Raw genomic sequence first — 26,178 nt, forward strand, 5'->3', positions numbered from 1 at the left:
AATCCAGCTCTTTTTCATACAATATTTATCATTTACCAGAGAATTCTTACTTCACACTTTAACTGCACTAAAATTTCTTTATTTCTGTTTATTTCTCACTCACCTCAGCATCTTAGATTCTGCATCTGGGTTAGTGTGCTGTGTATAAACAAGACATAGCCCTCCAAAGGGACAGCAAAATTAGTTTTTAGGGTCAACAGGGTAACCATTGCATTCCCCATGTTACCACTGGGTCAGGTTCCAGAAGTTTATTTTTAAAGGAGTTGTTTAGAATATAGACCTCATTTTCCTTTAAAAATAGTGATATTGGTTGGTTAGATTCTCAGACGAACTCACAAAAAGCTATTTAAAACATAATGTGACTGAACTATAGTGTTAATAATTTCACTTAAGCCACCCTATTGATATTGTTTGCTCAAGGAAATAGTGGTAGCATGGTTGCAGGGGTGGGACCTTCTAGGGCCTTGGGTGTGGCCTTTTAATCTAGTCCAAGTTTTACAGAACAAATCCTTTTATTGAAGACATTTGTTCTGTGAAATTTGAATTCAGTCAAAGGGTCACACTTGGGAACCTAGAGGTCCACAGGTGACCTTGAGGCCACAGTTTTCCCACCCCTGAAGCAGAGGCTAGTAGTAGGTAAATGTTGTAGTGCTAAGCCCAAATCTGTCACGTACTACCTATTACCCTAAACAAGTCATTTTAAATCTCTGACTACTATCAGGTAAATCCCTGAGATTTAGCAGCTAAGCCACAGACAGCACTGGTGAAGGGAGCTCTCACACTAGGGATGAAATCACAGATATATTATTTATTATTTGGAAAAGATGTATTCTGAGTTTTGACTTGGAGAACAACTCAATTTTATGGAAAGAATTTTGGATTCAGCCAGAAGCTCCAACACTTTCTCCCTTCTTTTAGACAACTCCCTCTCTACCTCTCCAGGACTCCCTTAAAAAATAAGAGAATTATACTAGCTCTTGACCTTTTGTGGTGTCAGACCCAATTGGTAGGTTGGGAAAACTATAGATTCCTTCTTAGAATGATAAATACATTAAGAAAAATAGGGAGGATTATCAAGGAGTTCGATTATATTGAAATATTTTTAAAAATTAATGGACCCCAAGTTAGGGCTCTTCTAGCCCTTGTGATTTTATAAATTAAATCTCAGCTATGCCAAGAACTCATCTTTGCAGCTGATAGAGCTGACAATGAGGTCTGGCAGGGAGGGGAAGGAGGGTGGAGCCATATATTGCTGTCTCTCTACATCTGCATAAAAGATAGATACCTCTTCACATCTCTGTATCTGTGTGAGATAAAGGTATCCCCATGCTTGAACAACAGAGTGTGGCACATCCTTTTTTTTTTCTTTTTTTAAAAATGAAATTGTATTTTTCCCCCATGGAATGCATTTTTGATGCAAATTGGGTCAGGGGATTGGGTTCAGAACCTTCTTTTGCCACTTACTACTGTGTGACTTTATTTAAATTCTCTGGACCTCAGTTCCCATATTTAGAACATGAAGTGGCTGGAGAAGATTATCTCTGAAGTCCTCTTCTGATTATATATGTGACTCTATAACCTTAAAAAAATATTGGAGTTGAGGAAAATCCCAGTCATTCATTCTTTAGGAATTCTCAATTTGTGAATAAAGGGCAGTACTTCCAAACAGCAAAAATTGCTGGATAAAGAACCCTTCTGCCTGCCACACACACATATGCACCCGTTCATGCTCATAATTCAGAGAATGTCTATGTTATCCTTTTGCAAGGTATAAGGAAGCAGCCTTAGTCCCTGGAAACTTGACTTCTGACCTCATATACTAGTGATGCATCCATCCTGCTCTGAGGTGAGATGTTCTGCCATAAATCTAAGCAAAGGCTATTCTGGGTACCACAAATCCTTAAAAAATGACACTGTATATTCCTAACATATAAACTACCGTGGCTCACTGCTATGTAAGTGAGTTTAATTTCTTATTAAAGAATAAAACAAGGCCCTGGAGAAAAGAGAATAAAACAATAGTTCCCTCTTTTTGGTCGAGTCAAGGGGCTATTGGGTTACTCTTTTTTTTTCATTGCTATAAGAAAGGGATAAAAAGTAAGGGAGGGGATATTTCTAGAAGTGACCGATGTTAAAACAAAATGCATCAAAATAACTTTGTTTTGTCTTTAAAGAAAAGAAGAAACTATTAGTTAGCAATTAATTATTTTCAAAAAGATGATTTTCTAGTACAGGGTTTAAAATGGGGATATGCTAGCCCCAGAATTCCTTCTTCCTCTCTGTCTCTTGATACTTTCCCAAGAGTTAATCAAGGAATATTATTAACAGAATGAGAGTTCACCTGTGAAAGGTTTCCTGTTCAGCAACAGCATTACAATGACCATATCTACACAGAAACATAAACTCATTTTCTACTCTTCTTTTATGTTCTGCATTCCACCTATAATTATCATATATTAACTTGTTTTCCTTAATTGCAATGATGATGATGATGAGAACATTTATGTTCTGTTTTAAGGTTTTGTAGCAGCAAGCACCCCAGCATCCCCAGGGTGGCTGCCAACACAGGTTCTTAGATCGGCTTTTCTAAAGGAAAGCAAATGGGTTAACAAGCTTACTTTAATCAATCAAACATATATCCTTTACCCAGTTCAGGGGGAAAAGGTCAGCACCCCGAACTTAAGAGTATACCGACAGAAGTCACAAGACAGAGAAACAGATCAAGCAGACAGGCTTCCAAACTGTCCAACCATTATATCCATACCAAATCACAGTTAGCAGAGTGGGCAGCATCAACATCTGGGTTTTTCAAAGCTGGGGGGGCTCTCAATGGCTGCCCAGAGTTTCATCTGGTCAAATAACACAACACTTCTCAAAGTGAGCCCCAAAGAAAAGCCTCCCATCAGGGCTTATATACCCTTCTCCTGGCTCAGAGAATGTAACAACCCTCTTGACCCACTGCCCAATCACAAAGCACTAAGGTGTGGGCTTTCCTGAAAAATAAGCCTCCCACCACAGGCTCCATGTGCACTTAACCTAGGGGCAGGGAAGATCTTAAAAATTTACATTCCTATAACAGGTTTGCAGAGAAGTTTACAAATATTATCTCATTTAATCCTTACAACAACCCTAGAAGGTAGATCCTATTATTTTATCCCTATTTTACAGATGAAGAAACTGAGGTGTACAGAGATTAAGTAACTTGCCTAGAGTCACAAAGCTAGTAAGTGTCTGAGGATGTATTTGAATTCACATCTTCCTAACTTCAGGTCTAATATTCCACCCATCTTTCTACCTTTCTGCCTAAGTGTCCTTATGTATTAAAATCTCTTTATATGCTTTTGTATTAAAGTTCTTCTTCCCCATTATATTATAAACTCTGAGAAAAGAGGCCCTGTTTTAGTATTCTTATCCTCCCACAATGTCCAGGATTGTGAGAGACCCACAGGTGCTTTATAAATATTTATTGACTTAATAAATGCTGATTGATATATCTTTTGGTATTGAAGCTGGAAATGGAAATTTCAGCAAAGAAAGTTTTTAAGAATTCATAATCCTTGACAGAATAACAGGATGTTAAAGCTAGAAGATATCTTCAAGGGAAACTAGTTCAAATTTCTCATTTTACAAATGAAGAAACTGCCATACCACCCTCTTTGGAAGGCACCACCATACTCCCAACCACCAAAGTTTACCATTTCAGTATCACTTTGTGCTCTCACTCCTCCCACGGACCTTGAACTCAGTCACTAAATCTTGTTGTTTTTAATCTCTGTGACGGCTCTCCCATCCATACATCCTCTCCACTCACATGGGCCCCACTCTAGTGTATAGAACTTTATGACCTCTCACTTGGACTATTGCACTACTTTTCATTTGGTCTCCCTGCCTCAAGCTAGTGCCACCAAAGTGATTTTTGTAAAAAGGAGCTATAACCATGTCATTCCCCTACCCAATAAAACCCAGTGACTTCCTGTTAAATTTAGGATCTTACATAAACTCTTCTTTTTGGCATTTAAAGGTCTTCACAACCTGGGCCTTTCTTATCTTTCTGGTTTTCTCACACCTTACTCTGCTCCAAGCTTTCACTACTTGCCTCTCCAGCCATACAGACCTATGTGCTATTTCTTATACATGTTTCAGGGCAGCTTGGTGGTAGGAATAGAGTTGCTGAGAGTGGAGTCAGAAAGGCTCATCCTCCTGAGTTCAAATCTGGCCTCAGAAGCTTACTAACTATGTGACCCTGGGCAAGACACTGTAGTGCCAACACAATATTCACAGTGTCAACGGCGACTGTAAATATGTTGGCATAGTTCTCAATCACAAAATATAACAGACTTTCCATATAGAAGACAGAAACAAAACATTTATCCAGACACCAGAAAAGCAAATCCCAACACCAGGAAACCCAATCCTTTATAGCAACATAGAAGTTAATATACAACAATGCAGCAGAAAGGCACACCATCCTTTAGCCTTCCCACAAACCAACACTTACAAGCCTAGTTGTCTCCCTGAGTGCATCCTCTCCTCCCTCCACCTCTAACTACTTTGACTCCCAGCTTCCTGTGGGCTCTGCTCCATCCTTCAGCAAACTCCTCCCTCCACAGGCTCCATGTGGTTACATTCAGCCTATTAGGGGACAGGGAAAATCTTCAAAGCAGGGAGGGTCTTCAAATTCTCCTGGTCTTATTAAGGAGCAGGGAAGATCTTTAAATTCCCATTATCTTTACAGCCATTTGACCCTGTTTGCCTCAGTTTCTTCATCTGTAAAATGAGCTGGAGAAGGAAATGGCAAACCACTCCAGTATATCTGCCAAGAAAACCCCAGGTGGGATCATGAAGAGTCAGACAGGACTAAAAAATGACTGAATAACAGCATACAAACTCCATTCTAGTATGATCTTCCTCACCTAAACCTCTTAGAAACTCTTATTCTTTCCTAGACTCAATTCAGGCTTCACCTTCAGGAGACATTTAATGATCACCTCAGCTGCTAGAACCTTCCTCTCTAAGGTCACTTTGCATGTATCTTGTATATGCTTTTGCATGTTGTTGTAATCTCCCTATTAGATTGTAAGTTCTTGAGGGCAGGAATTATTTGCTTTTTCTTTATATTCACAGGGCTTAACACAGTATCTGGCAAACAATAGGTGCATAATAAATTATTACTGATTGAATAAATGAAAAACATTTATTAAAGGATCACTATGTCCCTATCATGGTGTTGGAGAAATAAAAATAAAAGCAGAGACAACCCCTGCCACCAAGGAGGCTGCATTTGCATGGGGGGAAGACACATGTAAGAGAATGTCTGCCAGGCAGGAATATTTTGGTTTGGAAAATTATAGGGAGGGTGAGTAGAGACACAGAGGAATAGATTAACACACCCTTTGTAGGAGCTGTGGCAGTATTGATTGATTGAATTTTAGGATTGAATTGTTAGGTCTTCTCATCCCCATTCTGATTAAAATCTAACTTTTTTTCTTTTTTTGCAAAAGCATTAGGGTTTTGTTTTTAGTTATTTCCAAGTATACCTACCCACCCCTACCTCAGTCTACTTTTATTGAACATAAGCCTAAGTTTTTAAGACTGCTGCAGAGTCACCTAGTAGTCATTTTATATATGTGTGTATGTACACATATATATATATACATACACATACATATTATATATACACACACTATGTATGTATGTATACACACTTATATGTACATATATGTATATATACAAAAAGAGAGAGGGAGAAAGAGAGCATATTTATGTATGTATACTGTCTACTCCTGAAATACATGAAAGCCATGAGTTGAGGAATCCTTAACTGAGATAGCAGGGTAGTAGACCTGCCACCCTGGGGGGATGTTCAGTTCATTTCCCAACCAAAGAGACCCATGAAAAAAATTTTATAGTTTTAGGAGGAGAAGTAGTAAGGTGAGGTATCAAGGCCTTGTCATAAGACCCTAGTGACCCTTTGAAGTTCGGGCAAGGAAAGCCACTTTCATTCTGGGTCCTTTGCCCTTTGTGCCACGACTTCCAAAGGACACTTAGAAGCTGAGATCCAGCTTGAACTGGGCTTCCCACATGGCAGCATGCCTGGGTGGGGGGAATCTGGGGTGTGGCTCAGTACAACCTGATCAAGAGTAATTTTTAAATTTTTTTTTTGGAGGGGGGAAGTTAAGGCAATTAAGGTTAAGTGACTTGCCCAAGGTCACACAGCTAGTCAGTGTGTCAAGTGTCTGAGGTCAAATTTGAACTCAGGGCTTCCTGACTCCAGGGCCTGTGCTCTATTCACTGTGCCACCTAGCTGCTCCTAAGAGTAAATGTCTTAAGAGTTGGAATGTAAGAGTAAGGACATTACTGAAATGCTGACATTGCAAGGGTCATTTGAGAGAGTGGAAGTTCATATTATATTTGCTATTAACAATTTCTATCATTATATTAACAATTATATGAACATTTTTCTGCCAATATATACATATGTATAAACATGTATAAGTAAATATATATATATCCCTATCATACACGTGCATGGATACATAATGTATGTAAAATATTCATGTGTTTTATTCATATATTTTATGTCTATGATATGCACTTACCATAGCTATGCAGATATATGCCTTTCATCTAAATTTAAAACTACCTTTCCTATGTAAGAAAGACAGCAGAGAACTGGCCCTGAAGCTAGGAAAATTTGAGATCAGTTTTGACTTTCTGACCCATCTTGACCATATATGACCCTGGGCTATAGTTATCACCATATTTCACCTTAACTCCTCAGTGCCCAAGGCATCTCTGTAAGATTGTAAGTTGCAGAGAAGGTTCTGACCTGCAAATTTCCTCCCTTGAATGTACCCCCTGGCAGTGAACTCTCAGGCCCAGTTCCTGTCCCTTTCCCATGTAAATGTACAAATTTTTGCATGCATTATTTGCAGGTAGCATTTTCCAGGAAAGGAGCTGTCCTAGAGATCCCCAGATGTAGTTTTGTCCATTCTTAGGATACCCAGATTCCTCCAAGGGAAGTTTCCCAATTCTCCAAAAAAACCAACAAACCACCCCAAACTTTCAAAATCCCCCCCCCCAAATGACAACAACAACAAAACCCTTTCAGATTGTGATTGGGTGCTGCACCTCTACATATAGTTAGTAATCACCAAAGACCTGATTTAGGAGAAGATAGTTCTTGATAATAATCAAGGTTTAAACATCTCCGTTCAATGAGTCAGTTCTGGAATTTTCAAACTAGAAGTCAAGGAACATTTAACAAACCAAGCAGCTAATGCCATTCTCTTTTCAGTTTTAGTCCAATGCTAATTGGAGAGTCTGTGAATCTGCTGGGTGTTCTGGAATTTCCTAAGCAAATTAATGGTATGATGGTTAGAGTGCTGAAGTTGGAGTCAGGAAGACCTGAGTTCAAATCTTCGTTTATAATCAGTCATTTAATAATCATTTATTACACATGTGCTGTGCCAAGCGCTATGTTAAGTGCTGGTGATACAAAGAAAGGGGAAAGACAGTCCCTGTTCTCATGGTCTAATTGGGGGAGACAGCATGAAAACAACTGTGTATAAACAAGATATATACAGGATATATTGGAAAAAATCAAGGGAAGGGACTGACCTTAAAAGAGATCAGGAAAAGCTTCCTGTTGAAAAAAGATAAGGAGTGAGAGAATTCCAGGCAGGGGGAATAGTCAGTGAAAATGCCTGGAGTCTGGAGATGGAGAGCCTTAGGAGAGGAATAGCAAGGAGGCCAGTGTCACTGGATCCCTGAATATATAACAGGGAGTAAAAGCATGACTAGGTTGTAAAGTACTTTGAACGATGGAGGGTTTTATATTTGATCCTGGAGGTAGAGGAGGCGCTGGAGTTGACTGAATGGGGAGGGGTTTGATACAGCCAAATCTGTGCCTTAAGGAGATGAATTTGACAGCTGAGTGGAGAATGGATTGGAATGAGCATAGGCTTGAGCCAGGGAGATCAACCAGCCGGCTACTGCAGTAGTCCAGTTGTAAAATGATAGTAGAGAAAAAGGGAGGGGAGCATATGTGAGAGGTGTGATGTAGGCAAAATTGACAGGGATTGTTGGCATTAGATTATATATATATATGGAAAGTGAGACACCCAACTAGGTTGTATTTGTGTGACTGGATGGTGGTGCCTTCAGCAGTAAAAGGGAAGGTCAAAAATGGTTTGGGGGAAAGATGACAATGTCCATTTTGGACATGTTGAATTTAAAATGTTTTTGGCACATCTAGTTTGAGATATATACTGAGTAGCCGAAGCTCAGGAAAGAGGTTAGGGATGGCTGAATAGATCTGAGAATCATCAGCATAGAGATGATCATTGAAACTGTGGAAATTGATGAGAGCTTCCAGTGAAATACAATAAAGGAAGAAGAGAAGAGGACCAAAGACGAGTCCTTTGGGACACCCAAGGTTATAGTGGACATGAGCTTCATGAAGATTCAGGAAAGGAGGTTGAAAAGGAACAGTCTGACTGATAGGGAAGAATCTATGATATGGGACGAGTTGACTAGCTTGGCCAGAATGGAAGACACGTTTTGGGGAGTGATCAAATATATACTGAACTTGGTGAGGGTCTTTCAAAGCAGGATAGAAGTATTTGGATTCCATGTCAGGGAAATGGGAACCATTGAAGGGTTTGCACCTGGGAATAGCAAATTGATGTAAGTGATTCCTAAGATAGTTAGGAAGTAGAAGACATAATGGAATGGAAGGAATGGCTTTTCTGATAACCTAGGTATGAACTGGGAGGGCCATTTCTCCATTGTCATGTGGGCAGTCTTTACTATAACCAAGTAATCTGGCTAGAAGATGCTCAGATAACTGCTCTATTGTGATTATAATCAATTCTTGATTATCCTGCTACAGATTACTTCTCTGTACATTACATAATGTATTGGAGAGCTACATATAGTTGAATGTATTTTTTTAAGCAAAGACTGGAAAAGGGATATTCCAGTTCTTCACATAGTCTGGTAAACAGAGATTGCCAGTTTTCTGTGGGTTCCAATAAAATGAAATACTTAACACCATATTTATTAAACTATCCTCTGCATAAATTATTCTTTGATTACTCAGGAGGAACGTTAGGAATTTTCAGTACCTCCAGGTCATTACAAATATCAATTACCATTCTCCCATAGATGTGTGAACATTCTGTTTAAGACAAGGTTTTGGTTAATGGAATGATGTAAAATACAGTTTTCTTGTGAGGGTTTAACAAATTATCTTTCATTTTGGATTTTCTGTGGGGATACCCTTTCATGAGTGCTAGCAAATGAGAATTGTAAACTACATACAGTCAAATGTAATTCTTGGAATATATATATTCATATGTATGTATGTGTGTATATGTATACACACACACACACAATCCTGATAAAAAAAAAATTAAGGCTATAATCAGAGTGCCTTACCCTCACCCCTACCTTGTTCTTTTGTTTTTGTGTTCTGCTCTCTTCTCTTCCAAGCTGACATTTCATCTTTGGGCGTCTGTCATGCAGAAGGAATGGGGGTGGATGGTGTCATCATTTACAATCCCAAATTCTGCATGTTTTTTTTTTGGGGGGGGTATGCTGAGCCACAGAAAAGGGGGTGGAGAAAAGAGGGGCAGGGGGAAGATTTGATTAAAATAAAAGGACGTGACAGAAGGGAATCAAAGAGTCAGCAACTGAGAAGGGAGTTTGATCATGGATTGAGAGAGAGGAAAGATGAGAAGAGGATTATTTTAGGGAAAGGAAGCTAAAAAAAAATCAAAGAAATTATAAGAAAAATTTTACTTGAAGGAAATCCCTAAAAAACTGCATAAGGATACATCAAATGATACAAAGGAAGTAACATGAAAGGAGAGAATACAGATAGAAGGCAAAGTGAAAAACAAAAGGAATGTAAATTAGCCATTTGATTGAAGGCTGGCTTCAAAACTTTGGATAAAATGGATTATATTTTGTTATTCTCAGAGTGGATAATGATACAAAACACATTCTTTGGTGATATATTTTCAGATTCTTGGTGGAAAAGGTAGTGAATATGTTTTCTCTAATGATTACCAGATCCTTCCACCACCATTCTCGTCTCTATCCCAGGCAAATTGTAGAGACAGAAAGTATCACTGGAAAAGTAAAGGTTGTCCCAACTAAGTTCATCTCCAGAAAGTTGCCCCACAGTCCCAGAGTTAAGTAAGCATCCATTCAAAAGGCCCCTTCTCTCTAGCCCTAGACTTCAGTAATTTCAAAAAATGTAGATTTTTTGAGTAACTATCCTCAACTGTAACCTACCTGAGCTCACAGTTATATCATATACTTGTCCAGATTGAAAATATCTTGAAACATATGAAAATGCATTTGCTAAAACAATTATTAATTTCCATAATATGGGTAATACTGTGTAGTAGAAGGACCTCGAAATTGGAGCCAGGAGAAACTTGGGTTCAAATCCTACCTCAGGTGCTAACTAGTTGGGTGACTGAGAGAAGTCCCCTGCCTTCTCTAAACATAAATTTCATCTGTAAAATGGGGATAATTATAATAATAGAGATGGCACCTGTACTTCTTAGGGTTCTTGTGAGACTCAAATGAGATAATGTATGCAAAGTACTTTGGAAATATTTCCGCACTTATAGAAGCTGTCTCCCAGGTCTTAGTGGAGTCCTAAGCTTAAGTTTAAGATCATGTTGAGATTTTGGGTGTGCCCTGTATTAATAGCAGATATTATATTCTTTGTAAGTGGTGGCAAAACTCCAGTTTAGAAACAAAGTTTTGTGAAAACCTTTTAAACACAGTTCCCTTTATGAGTGTTATTCTTTGTGACTGTCAATATAATACACTCTTGGGAGGGGGATAAAGGAGTGTGTCATTCCATACCATGAGTTCATTAGTATCAGGACTTTCTGGTGTAGAAACTCCCTTCACTAACGGAGAGCATCAGCTATTCTATGACTTTGTCTTAGAGAATTATCTGCAGCCAAGAGAGGTAAAGTTACTTAACCATGATTTATAGGCACCTCATTATTGGACAGGATTCGAACCTAGGTTTTCAGAGCTTAGTTCTCTCTCTATGATACTATGTTACCTCTCATTAAAGATAATAATACCTTATGATAACATGAACATATATCTCTTTAGGGTTCTTCAAAACATTTCCTCATATATGGTCTCAATTGATCCTCACAACAAACCTATCACTAGGTAAGTAATATTGCCCTTTTATTATGTAGTTGAAGGAACAGACTCAAAAGAAGGGAAATAATTTGCTCAGAATCCCATGTTTAAGTTTTAAATATGGGATTAGAACCCCGGTTTCATGACTTGCCAGGAACTGTTTTCACCACTCAGAGATAAAGTGACGTAAGATGAACTGATTAATACAATCTAGCAGAAAGCAATAATCTCCTCCTGCCCGTACCCAAGAGTGAAGGTGTCTATAAATGGAAACCAGGAATAGGTAAACATGGCTATATCCCATGGTAACTTTTCTGTCCTCACTGGTAACTTCTTAGAAATGCCATGTTGGGACTCACAGCTCCAAATCTAAAGTTAGAAACCATATCGGGCTGTTAAGTAAGAGAGGTCAGCTTACAGCTGCTGAGGGAACTCTTTTGATACATGAGCGTCAATTATAGAAAAGCTTTCAACATGGCCAAAACTCAGTTTTAAATGGAATTCTGTGCCAAATATTGTCCACTATAGTTACCTAGACAAGCAATTATGCTGCTAAATCAAGTAACTAAAATTAGTATAGCATAAAGACACCTTGACTCTCTCAAAGTACAGGAATTCGTGCTTGGATTCATGAGAAGGCAACAGTGGAAGAACCTTTTTTGAAGAACCTTTGACTCCCCCAATTTCAATATATTCAGCAGGTGTTATTGAAAGATTTATTTTAAATTCTTCTCGACCTTGAATATCACCGAAGTGGACACAGCACATTGGACTTTCATGTAATTGCCTGCTAAAGAGTGAAAAATCTAAATATAACAACCTGCCCTCCTACTAGACAAAACCAGAAGATCAAAAGCACAGCTGCTATCTGTGCCTTTCAGAATTATGAATATCTACAGTAGTGTCTACACTGTGCTGAACATCTGGTTGAAAACTAGGGGGGGGGGAATGCTGTCAGTCTTCATCTGACTGTTTGCAAATATGTTGAAGACAGAAGGTCCAGATTTGTACCTGAGTTTTTCAGATCTTATCCAGATTTTTGGTGCTCTAGAGACCCTGCCTTACATGTCAGAATCTGATAGTTTCTTTCATTAAGAAGTGTTACAGAATTTGAGGTTCAGGTTTAATAATCAGAAAGACTTTACCTCTAAACTCATTTCAATGAACACACAATAACAGTAGTCAAATTATCCCTCTAAACCCTATCCCAATCAGTCAGCTTTCCATGATGTTTTCTCTCTCTTAAAAAAAAATCAACATTCATAAATGCACAAGGCCATATGTATTAACAAGTTGATTCAAGTTTAAACATCGACCTATATTTTCTTTCTCACTTTTTATTTTCTATGTATCTTCTCAAAACCCTATGTAGAACCAGCCATCTACCATTTGGCAGAATTCGTTTTGGAATAACTTGAATCTTGTTGCTTTCTTCCTCTCATTTTTTTTTTTTTTTGCAAAGCTAAATTAACAAAGAGTACTTGGTTAGTCATGTTAGACAAGCTGTTCCCAAAATAGCACCTTCCATTTTGGTATCTTCAGCTTTGCAGCTGCTGTCTCTCTCCGTTGTCTGGGAAGAAAACTTTAACATTAAGAGTTGCTGATGTAGATTTTTTTCCCCTCCGAATTGACGAGGGGTTGGGCCCTGACAGAAGTTATCTGGCTCTAAGCTTTGTAGTTTGGAAGAATTTGGTCTATAGATTTTCGCCTAACTTTCAATTGATGTGTTTAGCTTCAGTGGGAGTAATACAATCACTTAAACCATGTTGTCGTCTCAAGGAGTTTTGCTACATCCCTACGGCGTGCCTATGATTGTGCCCGCGGCACCTTACTTCACGGGACTTGTTCAGGTAATTCAAGGCCGCTTCCAACAAGCAACTTAACTCTGGTGCACTTAGAGTAATAATTGGAATTTTTATGGTTGAGAAAGCAAACACTTTTAATACAGGAAAAAGCCCTCATGTAGTCAGTGAGAAGACAGTAGGAAATCAAAAAGATGGATCACCCTAATCTGTGTATTGACATCTCTCATGGCTGAATAAATGGTGTAGTTGAGCTATATTTGCTTGTATTGATCTGCCTGCTGCTTAACATTCATGCCTTTGCTTCAAGAGGTTGACCACAGGGCAAAGGATTTGCTATCCGTTTCAGCTTTCTGAGGGACTCAGCATTCCCAGTACAGATCATGAGGCAAAGTAACTTACCATGATGTGGTTCAGTTAAGTGCTTTAGCCCAGCAAATATGAGTAACATTAAATATGCATTAATTCATATGTTAGACTTCACATGGAATGTCTGTTTTAATAGAATTTTTTTTTGTAAAATGGAATAATACATTGATGGTTAATTTATGAAGTTTAGAGATCATTATAGGAACCCCATATCAGTCCTTTGAGTTTTTAATGATGGCAAGGAATTGGTGACTTGAAACATATTTGGTTTTTTGCGGAATTAACTAGCAGTTAATTCCATCACGGCATTCAGAATAGATTGTCTGTTAGCATTGTATGTCAGATACGAAGATTCCAAAGGTTTTCAAGGGACTTGGCTTTTGCTTAGATAAAGATCAGCCTTCGCTGTGAGAATTTTGCAAGCTGCTGTTTTTGGTCTAGTGTGTAGTGGTCAGAACACTGGCACCTGTGTTCTCATTCTGTTTCTCCAGTACATAGCTGTGTGATCTTGGACAAGTCTGTCTCTCATGTGTAAGATAAAAGAGTTGGGTGAAATGATTGCTAATATCCCTTCCTCATTCTCAAGTTTAATGATTCTGTATGCCTGGCCACTCTGTTATATAGTACATATCTGTAAACTTTTCTGCACGGTTATCATCTAGTTCCATCTTTCTAACATTCTCTGGTTGTTATACAGCAGGCATTTTCCTTACACCTGCCTTTAATCTAAAATAGATCCTTCTCTATTATACTTTGCTCTACCTAATGAAAAAAAATCTAATTGTTATTCATAGCAAACAAGCAACAAAAAAGATTGCCCTCCCTCACCCAAATGCCCCAAACCTGTAGTTTGGGAGTGAGTGAAGTGAATAAAGTCCAGCCCAGCTCATTAGAGTTGAACTAAAAAAAAATGTCTTCAGCACAGACCGTTGGGCAGACACATTATTTTTTCCCCCAACCTTCATTGTAACCCGTTGTTTATTACAAAAGGCTGGCTAGAATATCAAACCTGGGGTGATTCCAAACAGCCGAACAGCTCAATAATTCTGGATTGCTGGCTGGCGCCTTCACTAGAGAGTTTACTCGATATCAGCCACATGTGTATGAAGTAGAAATAAATTGATCTACCTGAGATTGGCCATTATCAATACTGAAATCTTTTTGTGTTCCTCAGTCTAAGTAGGCACAGGCTGCTCTTGCTCCCGTGGTATACAAGGGCAGGACTAGAAGCTCACAGGCATCTCCTCTTATTTCCATTTTAGATTTTGGGTGAAGGTCAGGACCAGGAGCTCTGTCAGACCCTCTGCTATCCTGTCCAATAAATAATTACAAGCAAATCGTGCCTTTCACTCTATGCTGATTGATGCTGAAATTGCTTTTGAAAGTTCTCATAAGTTCCTGTTATAGATTAAGTGCCGGTGTAGGAAAAATAACTGCACCCAACTGAAATGGGTGAATGTAATCAGGTTTAATGGACTCGGGAGCTTGTTGGGAATTAAATAACTATTGATTTGTTGGAATGTTGCTGTCATTACGAAATGCCACTCTGGACACATTACCCAGGTGATAGATTAGAAGACACAAGAGCTCTTTGAAAAATTTGGGAGATCTGGTTTTATTCCTTAGGTGCAGCATCTCAGCCGGTGTGTTTGTGGAGTGTGGTAAAATGGGCTGGTGCTACCAAACTGTGAGATGAGTGTGTTTTTCCATGCAAGGTCTCAGGCTTGGTAGATGTCTTTTTAATACTTCATTAGAGCCATGATTTCTTCAGTATAGATGGTGTCCTCTCCACCTTAGGAGGAGCACAACTCACCTGAGCATTAGATTTTAGTTCCCTCGGTTGCTTTGTCCAGAACAGCTCATCCCATGGCATCTAAAATTTTGTTACCGAGTTTTTCTGAATTTACTGATGCTGGTCCTCTGTGGACAGACAGGTAGGTGGCTGCTGACAACTTTTGCAGCTGGGTAGGAGTGGACAAAACGCTACTGCCATAGCCTGGAAGATCCTGTGTGTACCTTCAGGACATGATCAGATCCTATTAGTGCTTTTATGGGTGCACATTTGCCATCCCTGCCTGAAAATTTAAGAGAGCAATATGATAGTGGCCCAGTAGAAAGATTGTTGGATTTGAACTCAGAAGACCTGGGTTCAAATCATAATTTTGCCTTTTCCTTTATGGTTTTGGGCAAGTCATTTACCCTTTCTGGACCTCAGTTTCCTTACATGTAAAATTAGGGGGTTGTAGATGAAATCAAAAGTCTTTTCTAATGCTAACTCCATGATCAATTGTAAATCCCTGGTCCAGAGCCTGCCTCCTTCCATTCAGCACCCTGAAGGGTCAGAGACTTAGAGTGATTCTCTTTCTTTCTGGTACACTGAGCCAAAAACATGATATTAAAATGTTTGCATTAGAATGACAATTGCATTAAAATCACCCGTAGCAATGCACTTGAGAAAAATTTTATCAGTGAATATTACCATCACCAAATGCCTTCCATCTCCACAGCAATTTAATATCATCTTGCTTTCCTTTTCTGTGCCCTGGGTTCTTTGCCATCAAGACCAGAATGCTTTTCTAAGATGTGAAATACTTACCATTCCATGGGATTTGCCATAGTTTCACAAAGGAGCCTCTGCCACTTAATTATCTCAGGTGATGAAGTGAATAAAACTCCAATTTTTCTTTAGTGTTGTTTTGTTTTGACTTCATACTCTAATATCACAATGAATCTATAATTTCCATGTCCTGGATTTTCTCTCTAATGTGTATTGCAACTAATCCATGTTTCCTCATCCTTTGGTATTATTGTTCAGACCCCCCCCCCATAATTTTGCCAAAGAAGGTAGTCCCAAAGCTTCAAGAACCTTCCTTGAATTCTCTTAATACCACAAGGATACCTCAGTGATGCATATGGACTGCCCCTCAGTTTTCACTCGTCCTCCCTACGTGACTGGCCTAAATTCTTTTTCAGTCCTATGTTTGTTTGATTACATCCTTTACACAGTTGATCTGTATAATTCCTTATTTGTAATGTATTACAGTCAGCTCATGTGTGCCTTTCCATTGCCCTTTGGCAGATTCTTCATTTATTTTTACTAATAATAAAATAATTATGACACTAGGTAAGGCAGAATAGCTTATACCAATATAGAGTAAGCCTAACCATAGATGAGTGATTTTTATTTGTTTCAATGAGTGGTTGGTCTGTGGAACTCTCTCCCCCATTGTAGATCCTGAGAATGAGTTGCCTGAGACACATAAGGGTTTTAATCCAGGGTCACAAACCCATTTAGTAGTGTTACACCATGAGTTTTAATCCACTTTTTTCTGACTCCAATACTCTCAACACTGGATCCTTCACTGTCTATAAGCCTAATCACGCTCAGTAGTACAGCCAAGTAGGACCTTTCCGGACAGGTTCTCATGAATAACCAATATCTATGCCTCTCCTTCCTATAGATGGATCAGCAACTAGACCTTTCTAAAAGCTCTTTTTCGTTATAATGGCTAGAATTGTATTTTACACTCTGAACTTATGTGACCTCAATAGCCAGGTTAGGTTCTAATCTGTATGCATAATTCCTGCATGGGTGGTAGCTAAATGGTTTTGAACTGTTTTATGGTATCAAAAGGCAGAAGGGGAGAATTAGAGCAGCTTCCCATTGGATCTGACATGTATACCACTGAGATAGAAACATCAATGAAAGCGTCATTGGGTTGAATACCTGCAGAGACAATTGTAGATATAGTTGTCTGAGATGTAGACTATGGTTATGTGATCCCAAACATCTGGATGTTTCCAAATATCAAGCTGTTTTTAATCACGTAATCAACACATTTGGTCTCCAACTGGAGCTCAGAGACCGGTAGTAATAACACCAGGAATTAGGGGTCATGGATATGAACCTCAAATAGAACAATGAGCTCGTTGGAGAAGCAGTGTGTCTGTAACAGAAAGAGGATTAGTCTTCATTGGGAGACCTATGTTTAAATCTTAGCTCAATCACTTACTGACACATTATAGATATAAATGTCTATGCCCACTATTGCAAGAAAAACAAAAACAAAAGCCCCAGCTTATAGCCCAAACCCTAATGTTTTCATTCATAATTTTTATGAGTAAGATCCAAATCTCCATTTTCATTTGTATGACTGACTCCAAGGGAGAGAAATTCTTCCACCAGTGTAGCTCCATACCTGATCTGCAACTTGTAGTCCTAGAGATATGCAGTTAAGTGACTTGTTTGGGATCTTGATGTTTTCATATCTGGGAGGTGCCACTTGAACCAAGTTCTTCCTGATTCTAAGGCCAGTTGACATGTCTGTTATAGCCTATTACCTCAGATGGTGATGATGATGATGATTGTAAAAAAAATCCATCATTTGTGTCCAGTGATGGTAGATCAGTAGTGTCATCTTCGTTTGTGAAGCATAATATATCCATATCATTAGACAGAACAGAAAGATGAAAGGCTACGTTTGTGATCAGATCATCCGATTTGATGTTGAAATCAGATCTAACAGGATTAAAGACAGAGTTGAGAGCAATTTTAGGAACTGGTCCCAGAAGTCTTATTTCTTGGTACTCTGTGCTCTGCCCCAACTAAAAATCAGATTTTCAGGAATATCCCTTTCTGAGAATACTTTATTGTACTGAACTTTATAGATGTCATGAATTCCTACTTTCTTCATCTGAAAGCACAAAGAAGGTGGTGCCTTTTTAAACTCCTTTTGTACATGGCCAAGCACAGCATCAACAGAAAACACATGAAAAATAACTTTCAGGTGTGGCTGGTGCTTTTACGAATCAACCTGTGAGTTTTTGGAGCAGAAAGAAGGAATTCACCTCTGCTGAATTTTGCAATGTTTATACCAAAACCCAAAATCAGTGCCTCATCGTGGCATGGAAGTGGCCTTGGCTTCTCAAAGGCTAGGTCAGAAGAATGGCAGCTCTAGCAAGCCTGAAAAGTCTAGAAAGACTTCAAGGACAGACCCAGCAGTTGTGAGGACTCACCTAGCTAAGTCACAGAGGCTTTTGATAAGGTTGACAAGAGCTTTTTGCAAAGACCAACTGCTAGGATATAGAGACTTTCAAGAAATATTCCATATTGGCAGGATCCTGGATCCTTGAAGTATGAAGATGTTTATATGATACTGGCAATGTGTCCTTCATTTATTTGGTAGAGACGTTCAAATAAAATATAGAATTATACTAATGAAGTAAGTGCCAAGTCTGAGCTCTCTCTCTGCAGAATTGTGGGGTGCCACATTGAGATTGTGATTTTAAATGGGTTAGTGGGCAATCTTTAAGGACCATCATTTTTTTTGCCATTATTGACTGTGCCTATTTAAGAAGTTTCGTAGTCCAAACATCTTTGATGTTGAGAGTTCTATTCATCTAGAATCTTTAAAAACAGTGTGCTTCTGATAACTGTCAAGGGCCATGTGTCTCCAGTTTGTATTTGCTTCATGTTACTCATCAGGGGATGTGTTAATGTTGTCATAGAGGCTCTGCCCACGTTGGCTTAAGGAGAACATTGAGGCAGTTGTCATAGTGTTCTGAATATAAGCCACATTCTTAAAATGAGATCCCAGATCCCAGATGATCATAGTTTTAGAGCTTAGAGGGATTGGCAGATCATCTAGTCTGACCACTCATTTTATAAATGAGGAGACCTATGCCTAGAGAAGTTATGGTTATATAACCCAAAGTGATATACATAGGAAGATCCGAGCCAGGATTTGAACTGAGGTCCTTTGTCTGATTCCAGATCCATCCCTCACTCTACTGTGGCATAAACAGAATGAATAACCTCAATGATAGATTTCACTAGATTTTATGAAATATGTTTTTTATTGGGGCAAGGAAAAAGTGTAGCTCATACTCAAGTGAATATGGTACCTGATTTAACCTCTCTTGTCTTACTTTTCCCCTACCCCCAAAAGAGATAAACATATCTAGAGAAGAAAGCGGTGATTTATTTTCATTCCATTGTCACCCCTCCCGATTGTCTCCAGTGATCATAATAACTAGATAACTGCTAAGCTTTCTGTTTTATTGTCCTTTGTACAAGCAGATTATTTTAAACTATTTTCTGAAAGGTCTGTTCTGCAAAATATTTTAGTTATTTGGTTTTCTTCCTGTGGGGGTTGGGGGTAGTGGTAGAAAGGAGAGGTTCAGGAGAAAGAAATTCTGGACTTCCCTAGCGAAAGCAAAGATGCACTTTAAAAGGTTAGACACAACTACTCACAAAGGCCAACTGCTGGGATACAGAAGGTTTGCATTCTCCGTAAGTAGAAGAAATAGCCCATATTGGCAGAATTTGTGTCCATTTTATAGATGAGAAAATTGGGACCTACTAGAAAGGCCAAGAGAATTTCCCAGGGGAACAGAGGCAAAGTGGCAAACCCCAGCCCCTAGAAACATCATGCTTCTCCTTTTGTTTAGAGGTGGGGGAGGAGAACAACCCAAGTTATTAAATTGGAAATAATTTGGATTTTGCAACCTATAGAAGTACTTGGAAATGCCTGAGAGTAGCACCATTCTGTTTTATATGAAATGTACTTTTTTAATTAAAAGATTAAAGGGACACTGTCAATCTCTTCTGATTAATATCAGTACTATAAAAAGGCTGTGTTTCTGCAGCAGCCATCTGTCATTTTGATCATTTTAAAGGCATGCTATATCAGCAAGTATGCTTTTTATAATAAATTGGCAAGGGGCAGCCAAGGCTGGAAAGGCTTGCTGGTTTCACACTTAGCTTTATTGCTTCAGTGCTCAGCAATCTGAACCTTTGAATATGAACCAGGGCCTCTCTCCCTGTCTTTTAAAGGTGGTTTTGGTAAGTGTTTTCTTAGGTGATTTATGATGCAGACACTTCTGCCTCTTTACATTTCTCCCCCATCTAAAGATAGTCACATCATACTTGAATCCAACTGGCATGCCAAGAAATCAGCATATCCCATTGCCCCTTAGAGTTCAAAGAGATTACCCCGGGAACAGTGAATTTAATACTCCTCAGGGCTCTTCTAGGGATAGGCTACCAGGTCATATGCAAAATAAATAAATAAATAACTCTGTCTTCCTCTCTGTTAACACAGTTTTTAAATTGAGTTTAAATTACCAGGAGTTGTAAGAGTGAGTGTGGTCCACTGTGGAACTTCTTGACATGCAATTAAGGACTTGACCAAAATTGGAATTTAATTCCATGGAAGAGGTGGAGTCTTATCTGTTATTCATCTTCCCGTCAAAGAAGGTGTCTCAGCTCACCCCAGAGGAACTCATAACTTGTGTGTGTATGTTGGCCAAGTGTGATGACAATACTCTTATGATCATAGATATAGCATTGGAAGGACATCAGGGGTTACCTTGTACAACCCTCCTAATTTGACAGGTAAAGAAACTGAGGTACTAAGGTAAAATGAGTTGCCTAAAGCCACATATGTATTATGTGGCAGAATCTATATTCAAGCCAGGTATTCTGACTCTAAGCTCAGAACTCTTTCTACAACATCTCCACAAAAAAAAGTTGCCTTCTGGAGTTCCCAGCCTGATACTCAGCTCAGAGTAACCTGCTAATTCTTCCCACTCCCACTAAACCCATTTCTAGAACATAAGCATGAATGTGGTTCCCCACTTCTATGGTACTGCTGTGCACAGTTGGCTTATTCTTATGCTTTGTGTTCTGTATTAACTCTGGAGGATGGGTAGGTTTCAGTCATAATGGAGTTAAGCACATAAACAAAAACAGCACCAAAAAATCTCACATTTATATAGTGATTTCAAGTTTACTAAGTCTTCAACATATGTTTCAAGTTTGTTGGCTTTATCTGTCATCTGACCAGCATCCTGTTATCAGTCCTTTCCCGTGGTGTAGTCTGCAGCTTTTTACATGTGACAGTATTATTACTGATCAGCCTTTGGCACATGATATACTTGGACCAGCTTTCCCATTAATAGAGATGAATTTGCTTTGATTTACCCAAAGACTTTTCTTTCTCCATTTAACCAATGTCAGACATTTGCAGTACGTCTCATCAGGGTTGGGGCATAGGTGGTGACCAGGAAACAGAAGGATGTTAATTGTCCCACAAAAGGAAATAATCCATCCTGACCTAAAATGAACATGACTTCTCATGAACCTATCCCTGATACCTCTGAGATCATGGAGGTACAAGACCATTGTCAAGTGGGTTGCCCAAGACTGGGTTTTCCCCTGCTTAGTAGTAAAACTAACCCCTTGACCACTCACCCTAGTCAAGCGTACATGGAACAAGGGGACCAGAAAGCCCATTCCCAGCTCCTCCATGTGGTCACAGCTTCTTGGGACAGTCTCCATGGGACCTCCTACACCACTGTTCTGTGCAGTTTCCAGCACGCTGTGGGCGCTTAATAAATGTTAAATAATAAGAATAGATTCCATCTGTCATTGCACGATGGCAGTGGGGATCTGATCTGGGTATGGGACTGTGGAATGGCACCAGTGTTTCTTTTTCATCAACCTTATGATATAAGGGCTTAATTTAAGTTCAAAGCTATTCTTGACATTCTGGAGGGGAGTAAAGAACAGAGTAGCACAATAGCTTGGCTTATCTACTGGATCCCATCAAAGACCTCTCTTTATTATTTCACTAGAAGTGAAGTGAGTCCTTTTAGGTCTGAAATTTGAAAGCTCCAGAGAATTATCTGTGGTTTATAAACTGAAGGGAAATTTCCCAAAGCTTCACAATTCCTAACATAGAAATACTGAATGAATTTGGTTTTCCTTGATTATTTTTTTATAGTTCATCTCTTTAGCCGCTGAACATTTTTTCAAGACACTGGAAAATATCCATTTCCTTTATTTGTGGGAAGTTGTTATAATTGTGGTAAGTGAGCAATATGGATTTGCAGGAAGGTAATGGAAGACTAAAATTTTTAGAAAGATAAGGACAGGGGAGGCTAAGTATTGCAGTGAATAGAGCACTGGCTCTGGAGTCAGGAGAACCTGAGTTCAAATCCAGCCTTGGACACTTAACATGTACTAGCTGTGTGACCTTGGACAAGTCACTTAACCCTAGTTGCCCTGTCTTCCCCCCTCCAAAAAAAGCAAAAAAAAAAAGAAAGAAGGAAAGAAAGAAAGATAAGAACTGTACAAATGAACAAAAATGATTTGAGTGTGGTGGCTGATGTCACAGTCCCTACTACTTGGGAAGACTGAAGATACTGGGTCCTTTGAACTTAGAGAATTCTGAGCTGCAACAGGACAAATGCTCATGGGGATCCACACAAAATTTGACACTGATAAGGTGGCCTTCCTAAGGAGAGGTGAACTAATCCAGGTTGAAATGGAGTATCTTCCATGTAGATCAGCAGTGGGATTTGGATTGTGAGTAGCCATTGCATGTTCAGCCTGGGTGAGGTAGGAAGATCCATTCTCAAGAAACACATGGTTGAACTGCAGTGAAGGTGATGGTGACCTCATTTAATTTAATTAATTAATTTAATTTTTGCTTTTTGGAGGGGGATAGCAGGGTGATTGGGGTTAAGTGACTTGCCCAAGGTCACACTGCTAGTAAGTGTTAAGTGTCTGAGGCTGGATTTGAACTTAGGTCCTCCTGATGCTAGAGCTGGTGCTTTATTCACTGTGCCACCTAGCCGCCCAATTTAATTTTTTTTAAAAGACTATGAAAGTAACAAATTCATCTTATCCTCTACCTCCCACTGAGCATATAAAACAGGGATCCAAGCATCAGTAAAGGCATTTGAGATGGTTAATGATCTTTAAAAGTAAATGCTAAAGACTACCATTGTGATCCAGAGTCCAAATAAGTCTCAAAAGCATGTCTTGAAGTTTGGAGGAAGCAAAGAATATATTTCGAGAAGGAAAGGAAGCTGTTTATACACCAATGAATGGTTTTTTTTTACCTGAACTAGACTCATTTGTCCTGACATTCTTTCCCCAAAAGTGAAAGGCTTCCCTTAAGTTGGGCAGTGGCAGTAGGGTCTCTAGGTAGCACAGTGGATAAAAATGTTGGGTCTGAAGTAAGGAAGACTTATTTTCCTGAGTTCAAATGTGGCCTCAGATACTTACTAACTGTGTGACCCTGGGCAAGTCACCTCACCCTGTTTGCTTCAGTTTCTCCATATATAAAAATGAACTGAAAAGAAAATGGCAAGCCATTCCAATATCTTTGCCAAGAAAATTCAAAATGGGGTAACAAAGGGTTGAATATAACGGAAGCGACTCAAAACAACAAATAATTTCAATATTATACAGGTAGGCTCAGATTGGTTTTTGCTCAGTTCTATTTTCCTGCCTCTACAAAGGAAAATCATTGTATCAATTCATAAAAGTTATTGCTCTCTTTTATTTGTCACTTTTAATTCCTAGAAATTTCCTTTTCCCACTACCAGAGAAGTATGCCTTATATCACGGATAAAAAAGAAAGGAGGAAAAAAATCAACTCGGCAAAAATGACGAACACACCAATTAAATCTAACAGAATTTGTGCAGTGCTGTGCCCGTAGCCCTCTGCTGCTGTCAAGAAGGGATGATTGGAACCTTGATTTAGATCTAGAAGGGAAGGAAGGACAGAATTAAATAGTAATTTGTTTCTGGTGCTCTTTCCATTTGATATTGTTGTAATCAGTGCATATGCTGTTTTCCTAGTCTTACTTACTTTCTTTTGCATCAGTTCATCTAAGTCTTCCTATATGAGAATCCTGTATTATTCAGGCAGCCTATTCCATTATTCCTCCAAGTAGAAGGCTAATGTGATTGTCTCCTTCCTCTGTCACTTCAGAGTTCTTCCCCTACCTTTTATCTTCCAGTCTCTTTCCCTAGTGTGTTAAGTCATCCTTATGGGAGAAGATCAGAGGATGAGATGGGGAAGGGAAAGGGAGAGTGAGACCATCCCACCATGGTTTATGTTGCTCTGTTTAGACAAACTTCTTTTCAGTTATCACTGTCTAAACCTTCTAGAAATACGAATTGAGTTTCCCTTTAAAACAAGAATCAAGTAATGTTACCAACACACATTCTCTGTCAAACATGTCAGTTACTCCAGGGGCTGTAGACAGCTTGCGAGCTATGTCTTCTGTCATTGTTACTACGATGGTGTGTTTTTTCCTCCCTCAAACAGCTTTTGTATTTGTTCTGGTGAGAGGTGTAAATACCATGATGCCTGATATCTGGAATTTTTTGACAGAAAATGTGGAATTGACATGGTCTTTATAGTGACCATCTTAATAAGACAGCAAAGCAAACAGGCTCACTCTCTTGGCCTAATAGAGTATCTGGGTGGTCTGTAGCTCTTTATTTGACTCTGGAGATTTCCTGAGCTCTCACATTTCAGAAGTTATTTGGGGGATAGAGGACTCTAATGAGTAGAAAGATTTCCCCCCTTCACACCTGGCATGTTGTCATGCTGTTCCCTATTGTATCTTAGCTGGGGGACTTGGTTCACATTGACAGAGTGGCTAAAAAAAATTGTGTGTGCCACCTAACAGATATGGGATGTTTTTACCTATCATGTAGGATGTCAGTAATCAGTAGTTGTAACACTACTGATAGTGTAGTTAAATGTCCCTCTTCCTTGGCAGATACCAGACTGCCCTGTCACCCAGTAACATGATAGAAGTGGAGAGTCAGAATACCTCTCTGCCCTTCTTACTCCCCTAGAGAACATACTGCTTTCATCTGGGTGAGAACTTGTGGGGTGTGATGGTGAGAAGCTATATGTGTGCTCACCCCTTCCCCTTAATGGAACAGCAATTTCAGGAGCACATTTTGAAAGATTCATCCCATGCCTGGCAGAGCAGGATGCTTTAACATGCCACACTTTAGAGTTTTAGCTTGGACATTTTCGATCCTGTACTATCAACATCCTCACAAACTAGTGGTTTTTGTTGGTGGTAGTCTTGTTGTCATTGTCATGGTTGTGGTTTTCTTGTCTTAACAGTTGAAAGAGCATAGACTTTGGGGCGGCTAGGTGGCGCAGTGAATAGAGCACCAGCCCTGAAGTCAGGAGGACCCGAGTTCAAATGCAGCCTCAGATACTTAACACTTACTAGCTGTGTGACTTTGGGCAAGTCTCTTAACCCCAATTGTCCTTCAAAAAGCAAAAAAATAAAAATAATTAAAAAAAAAGAAAGAGCATCGACTTTGAAAGCAGAATACCTGGGAGAGTCTGCCTTCTGCTACGTACTATGCAGGTGACCTTGGGCACATCACTTAACCTTCCTGCACTTCTTTTTTTTCATCTGTAAAATGAAGTTCGAGTTGGACAAGATCATATGATTAGTATATTCAGAGATGGAAGGAATATTAAAGGCCAGCCAGTCCAACTTTCTTATTTTGCAGTTGGGAAAACTGAGGCTCATAGCAGTTAAGTGACTTATGTAGAGTCACACAGTTATTAAGTGTCAGAGATAGGATTTGAACACAAGTCTTCCTGACTCTTATGTCCATCACTCTATCCACTCTGCCACTACAACTTACAGCTCTTAATGTATGATTCTAGTCAGATATTATCATGCTTATTCATCCCATTCCAAGGGAGGGTTTCCCTTCCAACTTAATTATGTCAAATCTGTATATCTTCTATAATTGATGTCACGGCCCATTTCAATCAACAAACCTTAAGTATTTACTGTGTACCAGGGACTGTGATAGGCACTAGGAATACAGATAAAAGTAAAAAAAAAAGTAATATATGTCCTCAAGAAACTTATATTCTAATGGGAAGAAACTATATAAAAGCAAGTTGAAAAGGGAGCTTCAGGAAAAATATTATGTGACATTATAATGGTATGAGGTCTGTTTCATTCACACTCTTAT

At 39.1% G+C, this 26,178-nt stretch overlaps 1 protein-coding gene across 42 annotated transcripts in view; it reads left to right on the plus strand.

The window, feature by feature from the left end:
• RBFOX1 (RNA binding fox-1 homolog 1) overlaps positions 1–26,178 on the plus strand; it is a 1,748,893-nt gene that overhangs the window by 1,348,271 nt on the left and 374,444 nt on the right. For 2 of the 42 annotated variants that reach the window (XM_069085429.1, XM_069085340.1), the window contains exon 1: positions 12,701–13,034. The exons of 34 other annotated variants lie outside the window; for them this stretch is intronic. Coding sequence is in view for 7 of the 8 variants with exons in the window: in XM_069085340.1 (XP_068941441.1) it covers positions 12,948–13,034 (87 nt within the window). In the remaining variant the exon portion in view is untranslated. Of the gene's footprint in view, positions 1–12,700; positions 13,035–26,178 lie in introns of those variants that run through there. 6 more of the 42 variants (XM_069085343.1, XM_069085417.1, XM_069085407.1 and 3 more) reach the window with 3 other exon arrangements.

This window comes from Petaurus breviceps, unplaced genomic scaffold (assembly GCF_028583685.1).
Source record: "Petaurus breviceps papuanus isolate PSGF00001 unplaced genomic scaffold, PetGlider_PUasm1.0 118, whole genome shotgun sequence".
Lineage (NCBI taxonomy): Eukaryota > Metazoa > Chordata > Mammalia > Diprotodontia > Petauridae > Petaurus > Petaurus breviceps.